This window comes from Cherax quadricarinatus, chromosome 1 (genome assembly GCF_038502225.1).
Source record: "Cherax quadricarinatus isolate ZL_2023a chromosome 1, ASM3850222v1, whole genome shotgun sequence".
NCBI classification, from domain to species: Eukaryota; Metazoa; Arthropoda; class Malacostraca; order Decapoda; family Parastacidae; genus Cherax; species Cherax quadricarinatus.
Window position 1 is genome coordinate 74,721,910 of NC_091292.1, and position 9,775 is coordinate 74,731,684.

Below are 9,775 nucleotides of genomic sequence, written 5' to 3' on the forward strand. Positions count from 1 at the left end.
TACACACCTACACTATTCTAGTGGTACAGAATTTAAAAGAATATTAAGAAATATGGTTAAACAACCAGTCAAGTAGAAGACATTGTCAGACTGTGAGGCTTAGATAAATATTATCAGAGATGCAAAAGGGTCATTTGTATTATAATGTCAGTGCATTTTGCAAAAGACAGCTAGACAATGAGTGAAGGTAAATGTGTTTTCTTCATGGGTCATCTTGCTGTAGTTAGAAAGGGCAGTTTTATAATAAAAAAAAAAAGATAATATGGATAGATTAACTGATAAGAGCAACAGGTATGTATGCACTTTACCTGCTGTGATGTTAGCAAAGCTATTTTATCATAGAATGATGTGAGCCATGTGGGAGGACCACTTAAAAGAGAACCTTCTACTCCTCCACGCCAAGCAGTTCCAAGTTGACCAATTTCACACTTGTGATAATAACTTTCCAGCTGGCTAACGCGCCCTAATGATTTCAACAGACGTGCATACTTTACAGATTCTTCTGAAATAGCAAGCAAAAAAGCAGTTAGAATAATACTCCAAATAGGATGATTACAACTGATTAAAATATACAATTAGGAAGCACTGGGATTAATATTTCAAAGTAAACATGCTAGAAATTAACCTAGATTGTGCTGTGTAAATGCTCCAACAATATGGGGGCTGGCTAAAGCTTCTAGCCTGACTTTAAGGCCTTCAAGGTGTGCCACACGATCCTCATAATCAGGTACGTGAGTTAAGATACCAAGGCAGTTCTGCAGTGCCACCAATTTGGTTCCAATGGCATCAAGATCTCCACTGTCCATTACCTATTAATGAAGAAATGGATTACACAGTTTAAAAATGTTTACAGTACTTTCTTGTGGGATAACTTAAATCTGCATAAAAATAAATAATTATTATTACTATTACTATCACTACTACTACTACTACTGTAGTACTAGTATTACTACTACTACTACTACTACAGTACTCGGGCATCATATATAGTAAGTAGATTAGAACATCATTAATTAAATAACCTTTTCCTCAGCTTCAGATCATAAATGAGGTCTTCAGACCACCATCACTACTACCACCACTGTCAATCTCTTTTTGAACTCCTCTACTGGCCCATATACCAATAGGCCTTCTGCAGTGTTCCTCCATTCTTATGTTCTTAACATTTTTTGAGGTTTCCTGTAACTACCCATCATTAATTACTTCCATGAACTGCACTTTTATTTTAAAATTTAAAGTGGTTTTATATATAATCTTTTATTCTAAATTTGCGAGTAAATTCCTTCAGAAATTCTATACCTAAAATTGTTAACTTTTACCTCACTGACATTTGTTTTACCCTCTTTACTTTGTTTAGTTATAGTTCACACCCACTCTTACCCACCCACCCACACTACCTTCGCACCAGTGCCAAGTTCACACCCGCCAACCTCACACCTGCGCCAACCTCACACCTGTGCCAACTTCACACCCATGCCAACTTCACACCCGCAGGAAGGAATCCTGGATATAGATACACAGCTTGCCCTGCTGTGAATCTGCATCAGCTAACCATCATCTAACCTGGGGTTCTCCTGTATACTTTTCCCCTCTCCTATGGAGAAAAATATTTTTTCTGCTTTGCCAATGTATAATCTAGCTCAGTATCAGGCATGGGACAGAATTTTCACAATAGTAATCATAACAACTTCAACTAGATTATGCAAATGTTTTAGTAACAATGCTTGTAACTGTCTAGGTATCTTTTTTTCTTTGTTTTTCCATTTAATAAAGTAAAATACTGTTAGTGCATTATTCTTCTTACTTTAAGTCAGTAAACCAAACTTGATACTATTTAACTAAGTGCAACATTCTCACCCCTCCTTTAGAGTGCAAGCACTGCATATCTCACCTTCAGGATTCAAGTCCAGTTAATCAGATTCCCTGTTAGCTTACTCTAACCCCAACAGCACATTAATCTTTAAAAACCACTCTCTTCATGGTACAACAGCTACCCCACATTCCTTCCACCCCAGTTTTATACACCCTCTTAGTCATCCTAATTATCATTATTTAAAAGTCTGCATACCTCCTCGATATCTGTTGAGAGTGTGGTCCAGTTATCTGCTTCCCTAAGTGCTTGAGAAGATGCCACCAAGCGACCCTTCAGAGAGTCTAGCTTAACTAATGTCTGCATGCTTGCTGCTGTGTTGTGCTCTACCTGTGATAAAATCAGCCAAAAGATATTACTTTTATTTATTAAGAAAAAGTAGAAACTACTGAGAAGCTAAGAAAATTGCCTAAAAGTTAACATTCCTAGAATGGGAGTGTTACTGAACTGCAAATATCATGTTAGATGAAATACAATACTACTTGTAAAATCTGTCATAGTAAAAATGTCCTAACAGTATGCTAATGTGATTAATGTTAAGGGGGCGATGAGCCAAATCGTCTTTTTTTTGTCTTTTGGTCCAATTTCAATTAAATTTTTACTGTGAATTAAGCAGCATTTGAAACCCAGACACTGCGTTTTTAGTGACTTTTTTCCTTACAGCTAGATAGAAAAAATAAATAGTGCCCTATTCCATAGGGCTCAAATCTATCCTTCTACAAAACTGGTAAGACTTACAATGTTCTAGTCGACATCAGTTAAAAGATAACAAGTTAGGTAATCTAATTACATGGACGTTTGAGCGAAACGTCAATAGATTGCATTATACAAAATGTTGAAATATGTTTTTTTTTTTTTTTTTAAGAACTCTTTAGGGAGAAAAGATTCAATAAAAACAAAACGGTAAAACATATCGCAAACCTTCTATGTAATTCAATAGAACCACCTTTCCTCAATAATGTGTGAAAAAATTATGATGCTCCTACACTCTTCAAATGAGAGGGAAACCAATACCAATGTGACTTTGTAAATGGTCCAAGTCGGACCGAGGCGTCGTCATAGGCTCCTCTCTTCTATGTGCGGGTTGTTTATGTATCGTTCCAGTCACAGTATTGTGCCTTTTTCTGTTATTTTTGTTATTCCTGAGTTATTCCTAATTATGTTTTAGGTAAAACTCAATGGTTATGGCCTGCCAAATCTGAGCATGTTGCACCTGTCTGTCCTTGTCGATAGCCTGCAGGCTACTGAGAGACAATTTCACCCCTCTTTTCACTCTAGTCCTCACAGAAGTTGCCTTGTAGAATATTTAGAATGAAGCAATCATAAAAATCATAGTTTTGGGAGTAAAACAAAAAAACAAACCCACTAATTGCCAACACGTCCTCTTGCTGACAGCAAGAACAAAAAAATTACATTTGTGGAAAAACATACTTAGAAATTTGATAGCAACAAGCTGATTCCATCAACATGTTGCCAGAATTATGCACTATTTTTTGGCAAAAAAACATTGTTTTCCATAATTTTTCAATTTCAATTTTTTATCACTAAAAAAAAGGTTCGTCGCCTCCTTAACCCATTCATGGTTGGTCCCATAATATTACGGTTTGAGAGCCAGTGTTGGTCCCATAATACTATGCCAAAATTCTAGCGCCTTCAAATTTGGTGGGACAAAGATGGCAGGCCTAAATGTGAGAGAATGGGTCTGTGTGCTCAGTGTGAGCAGTATATAAAAAATCCTGCAGCACGCAATGCATGAGAAAAAAGAAATTCCGATCATGTTTTCGGTAAAACACCGACTTTGTGGTGTACTATTTCCATATGATATTTATGGATGTATTCTCGTTTTCTTGGTCTAATTTGATAGAATGGAAGATATATTACAGAAATAGAGATGATTGTGAATGGTTTTTGGACTAAAAGTACCTTGAAATTGAGCTCATAGTAGTGAAAATGTTCGATTTTTGCCAATGCTCAAGAGTAAACAAGTCCAATACACATCAACTGGTGGGTCTAATATGCTTTCACAAATGCACTAATATTATTTATACCATTTTTACAATAATGCAGTAGTCTGCATAACAGTAAATCTATTTTTTGTGTGAATAAAAATGAAAAATAGAAAGCAAGCATACAGTGGACCCCCGGTATTCGATATTAATCTGTTCCTGAGAGCTCATCGAATACCGAAAATATCAAAAAGCGAATCAATTTTCCCCATAAGAAATAATGGAAATCAAATTAATCCGTGCAAGACACCCAAAAGTATGAAAAAAAAAAAATTTTACCACATGAAATATTAATTTTAATGCACACAAACTGAAAAAGACATGCACAGCTACATGACACTTACCTTTATTGAAGATCTGGTGATGATTGATGGGATGGGAGGAGGGGAGAGTATGGATGATGTTAGTGTTTAGAAGGGGAATCCCCTTCCATTAGGACTTGAGGTAGGAAGTCCTTTTCTGGGGTTACTTCCCTTCTTTTAATGCCACTAGGACCAGCTTGAGAGTCACTGGACCTCTGTTGCACAACAAATCTGTCCATAGAGCTCTGTACCTCCCGTTCCTTTACGATTTGTCTAAAATGAGCCACAACATTGTCATTGTAATAGTCACCAGCACGGCTTGCAATAGCTGTGTTAGGGTGATTTTCATCCATAAAGGTTTGCAGTTCAACCCACTGTGCACATATTTCCTTAATTTTTGAAGTATGCACAATGGATTCCGCAACTGGCATAGGCTTCTCAGGGTTAGCCCCAAACCCTTCAAAATCTTCCTTAATTTCCATACTAATTCTCACCCTTTTTACCACAGGGTTGGCACTAGAAGCTTTCTTGGGGCCCATGGTGACTTATTTTGCAGAAACAAGCACCAAAAACAGTGATAATATGTATAATATGGAATGTACCAAATGTATCCTTAGATGCCCGCACACTGGCTGGCTTGTAAACACTGGCACACAAGGGGCAGTTCAGGCCACACGTGGACACGTCTCGTACGAATCATATCGAATACCGGGTTTTCAATCGGATACCAAGGCAAAATTTTTGTGTTAAAATGCATCGAATATCGGATTTATCAAATACCGGGGGTCCACTGTAATTTAAGAGGGGCCTGGAGGAGTGACTAATGAACAGAGAAAATTTTATTTTAGTGCTAGGAATGTCTGCTTTGTTTATTCTGGCCCATATTTTGAAATTGGCCTTACTTCAATTGTGTATGAAATTGGCCAAATTACCAATTTCTGATCAATTATTGGGTAGTTGAAATCAGTAAATGGGTGGTTTATTGTACTCAATTGATAGAACAAATGGAGTTCAAGTGAAACAGCTAGGAGTTTGGCTGACTGGAACAATGGAATTGGCCGAAAACAGGGCTCAAAGTGGGCAAAAATCGGTGATGCGTAAATATCGCCAAGAGCGCTAACTTCATGAGAGCATAGTTCCATAAGTTTTCCATTAAATTTTTTTTTTTTTTGTGTCATTACCATCGGGAAACGATTCTCAATCATTTCATAAGAAAAATATTTTGTTTTTCAAATATTTTTCGACACAGAACAAGAGTTTAGAATCAGGGGTCCCATCAGTGAAGGTTAAGGAATATTGTCACTTTTACAATCAGGATCTTATATTTTCATCTCAAAATATGAAACATTTTTGGTATTAATAATCAAAACTGTAATTCTTCTCTACAAAACTTATTAACCCTTTGACTGTTTCGGTTGTATATATACGTCTTGTGAGCGAGTGTTTTTGACGTATTGATACGCCAAAGTTCTAGCGCCTTCAAATCAAGCAGGAGAAAGCTGGTAGGCCCACATGTGAGAGAATGGTTCTGTGTGGTGAGTGTGCACAGTATAAAAAAATCCTACAGCACGCAGTGCATAATGAGAAAAAAACTCCAACCGCATTTTTGGATTAAAATGCTGACTTTGAGTTGTATTTTTGAGTAGTACTTATGGTTGTATTCTCATTTTCTTGGTCTCAATTGATAGATGGCAAACATATTACAGAAAAGGAGATGATTTTGATTAGTTTCATTATGAAAAGGACCTTGAAATTGAGCTCAAAGTAGCGGAAATGTTCGATTTTTGCTAATGTTCAAGAGCAAACAAATCATGCCATGCATCCAATACATGTCAACTGGAGAGTCTAATATTCTTTCACAAGTGCACTGATATTATTTATGCCATTTTTACAATAATGCAGTAGTCTGCATAACAGTAAATCTTCTATTTTTTTGTGTGAATAAAAATTTGAAATAGAAAGCAAGAGTAATATAAGAGGGGCCTGGAGACGTGACTAATGAACTGAGAAAATGTTATTTTAGTGCCAGGAATGTCTGCATTGTTTATTCTGGACCCTATTTTGAAATTGCAATCTTTTTTAACCCTTTCAGGGTTTCGGCCGTATTAGTACGGCTTACGCACCAGGGTTTTTGACGTACTAGTACGCCTAAATTTTAGCGCCCTCAAATCTAGTGAGAGAAAGCTGGTAGGCCTACATATGAAAGAATGGGTCTATGTGGTCAGTGTGCACAGTATAAAAAAAATCCTGAAGCACACAGTGCATAATGAGAAAAAAAAAACTTTGACTGTGTTTTGGGATTAAAACAGCGACTTTGCACTGTATTTTCGTATGGTATTTATTGTTTTATTCTAGTTTTCCTGGTCTCATTTTATAGAATGGAAGACATATTACAGAAATTGAGATGATTTTGACTGGTTTTACAAAGAAAACTACATTGAAATTGCGCTCAAAGTAGCAGAAATGTTTGATTTTTACCAAAGTTCAAAAGTAAACAAATCATGCCATGCATCCAATACATGTCAACTGGAGAGTCTAATATTCTTTCACAAGTGCACTGATAATATTTATACCATTTCTACATCAATGCAGTAGTCTGCATAACAGTAAATCTTCTATTTTTTTGTGAGAATAAGAATTCAAAGTGGAAAGCAAAAGAATGTAAGAGGGGCATGGGGATGTGACTAATGAACAGAGGAAATGTTATTTTAGTGCCAGGAACGTCTTTCTTGTTTATTCTGGACCCTATTCAGAAATTGGCATCCTTTGAAATTTGTGTGAAATTGGCAAAATTGTTAAATTCTGACCACTGTATTGGATAGTTGAAATCGATAAATGGGTGGTTTCTTGTACTCATTCGATAGAAAAAATGGAGTTCTAGCAAAATAGTTATGATTTTTGTCGACAAGTACACTGGAATTGGCCGAAAATAGGGCTCAAAATGGGCAAAATCGCCGATGTGTAAACATTGTCGAGACCGCTAACTTCGCGAGAGCATAATTCTGTAAGTTTTCCATCAAATTTCATACTTTTGGTGTCATTATGATCAGGAAAAGATTCTCTATCTTTTCATAAGAAAAAATAATTTTTTTTTTTAAAATTTGGCTGACCCTGAGAACAAGTCTCTGAGAGGGCCTGTCGACCCTGAAAGGGTTAATTTGTGTGAAATTGGCCAAATTGCCAATTTCTGACCGCTTTATTGGGTAGTGGAAATCGGTAAATGGACAGTTTCTTATGCTCAATCAATAGAACAAATGGAGTTCTAAAGAAATAGCTATGAGTTTGGTTGACTGGAACAATGGAATTGGCCGAAAATAGGGCTCAAAGTGGGTGAAATCACTGATGCATATATATCACCGAGATCGCTAACTACGGGAGAGCATAGTAAGTTTTCCATCAAATTTCATACTTTTGGTGTCATTACCATTGGGAAAAGATTCTCTATCATTTCATAAGAAAAAATAATTTTTTTTTTTTCGAATATTTTGCAACTTCAGGATTTGGGGTTGTGACAGTCAAAGGGTTAAAGCCATATAGCACACCCTAACAGAATATTAAATTCCCTTGTATTCACTGTAACTCACCTAATGACCATATGTACTGTTATTGCCTTATTAATCTTAAGTTAGTTTTAAGTTTGCTCAAAATGTTTTGCATATAAAGGGGCTTTTGGCATATACACCCAACTATTATGTTCCTTTGTACAAACGTGTATCATGTTGAAATAAATTATTATTATTATTAGATGCTAAATGCAGTAATTAATCAATATGTTAATTAGTTAAGGATATATGTATATGCACATGCATTAATACCCTTATCCATCTGGGTTTTCTTCTATTTTCTTAATAGTTCTTGTTCTTCTTTACTTCCTCTTATCTCCATGGGGAGATGAAACAGAATTCTTCCTCTAAGTTGTGTGTTGTATACATTACTAAATTTAAAGAGAAAAAAAATTGCAATATCAACCCCAGAATAGAGGAAAGCAAAAAAAAAAAAAAAAAAAAAAAAAAAAAAAAAAAAAAAAAAAAAAGGTACTATGAGTCAATAATACTGAGGTACAGTAGGGCCCTGCTTTACGGTGTTTCACCTTGCAGCGCTCCGCTAATACGGCGATGTCAAATTATGACCAAAATTTGCTATACAGCAAGCGGTCTTTCAAATACGGCGCACCCCACCCGGTTTGTTTACATTCTCCGTGACCACATCTATTATGCCAGGAAACTTTACAAAATTTTAAGTGTTTTAAAATTACTGTGTATTTTATATGTACTCTGATAATTATACTTATGTGTACCTGTACTTAAATATACTTACACACTGTGCTGGTGTGCAGGTACACATCAAAATCGCTAAGAGTCTCTCTACTCATGACGCCAATACTACGTAATAATAATCACTCTTGGGGACACTAAATGTCTTATTTTACATTAATACATCCATCTATGATATTTTCCTCAAAATTGTATATGAAACCCGTTACATAGCATATAAACATGATACATACACTCACAGAATAAAAATTGACGCAAACATGAGATTTGTTTACAAGGCGGCTGTGTAGGTAGTGCCGGAAGAATTACGTTTTCTCTAGTCAAACTGGGGGATAACTGTAAAAAAATATTCTTTTCATATGCCTTCACTCTATGTATAGCAATTCACGACCCTTGTGGGTTTAGTGCTTTTTATTATGATGATGATAATAAAATAATAATAATATCTTCATTTACTCTAAAAATGGCATGTTGCTGTTTGTTTATTCTGTACTAACTTGTACAATTTGTTCACAATGTAAGTGTTTGTATTGTGAGGTAATTATTACTATAATAAAAAATATTAATGTTTTACAAACTCTTACAAACGTACATGAATGAACTAAACGCAGACACACATTAATACACATTTATTTCGCCTGACCAAGTGATCGCCCACTACCTGTTCAGTTTGTATTCAAACATTGTCTGAACTCTGTATCTCGTTCTCTCTCTCGTTTACTCTTTCGTTAACTAGTTGGCTCTCACTGACGATGGCGTCTAAGCTTAGCTGTGATATAAAGAGGAGTCATAAGCCTCTTGCTTTAAGAACATAAGAACATAAGAACGAAGGAACACTCCAGAAGGCCTACTGGCCCATGCGAGGCAGGTCCAAGTCTCCTACCGGCTTAAGCCAATGCACCCAACCTAGTCAGGTCAGGTCACATTGACTTAAGGGAGGAACACGGCAACCGACCTGGTAGCACAAGCTATCAGGTCTAACTCACACCCACCCACATCCACTCATGTATTTATCCAACCTATTTTTAAAGCTACACAACGTTCTGGCCTCTATAACGGTACTTGGGAGTTTGTTCCACTCATCCACAACTCTATTACCAAACCAGTACTTTCCTATATCCTTCCTGAATCTGAATTTTTCCAACTTAAAACCATTGCTGCGAGTCCTGTCTAGGCTAGATATTTTCAGCACACTATTTACATCCCCTTTATTTATTCCTGTCTTCCATTTATACACCTCAATCATATCCCCCCTAATTCTACGTCTTTCTAGAGAGTGCAGATTCAGGGCCCTCAGTCTATCCTCATAGGGAAGGTTTCTGA

General features: G+C 36.3%; 1 protein-coding gene across 6 annotated transcripts in view; it reads right to left on the minus strand.

Moving 5' to 3' along the window:
- Positions 1–9,775, minus strand: part of Cog7 (conserved oligomeric Golgi complex subunit 7) — a 144,606-nt gene that overhangs the window by 81,314 nt on the left and 53,517 nt on the right. For all 6 annotated transcript variants that reach the window (XM_070082768.1, XM_070082777.1, XM_070082757.1 and 3 more), the window contains 3 exons: positions 2,069–2,200; positions 626–809; positions 309–502 (listed from right to left, as the gene is read on the minus strand). In XM_070082768.1, coding sequence (XP_069938869.1) covers positions 309–502; positions 626–809; positions 2,069–2,200 — 510 coding nt within the window. The remainder of the gene's footprint in view (positions 1–308; positions 503–625; positions 810–2,068; positions 2,201–9,775) is intronic.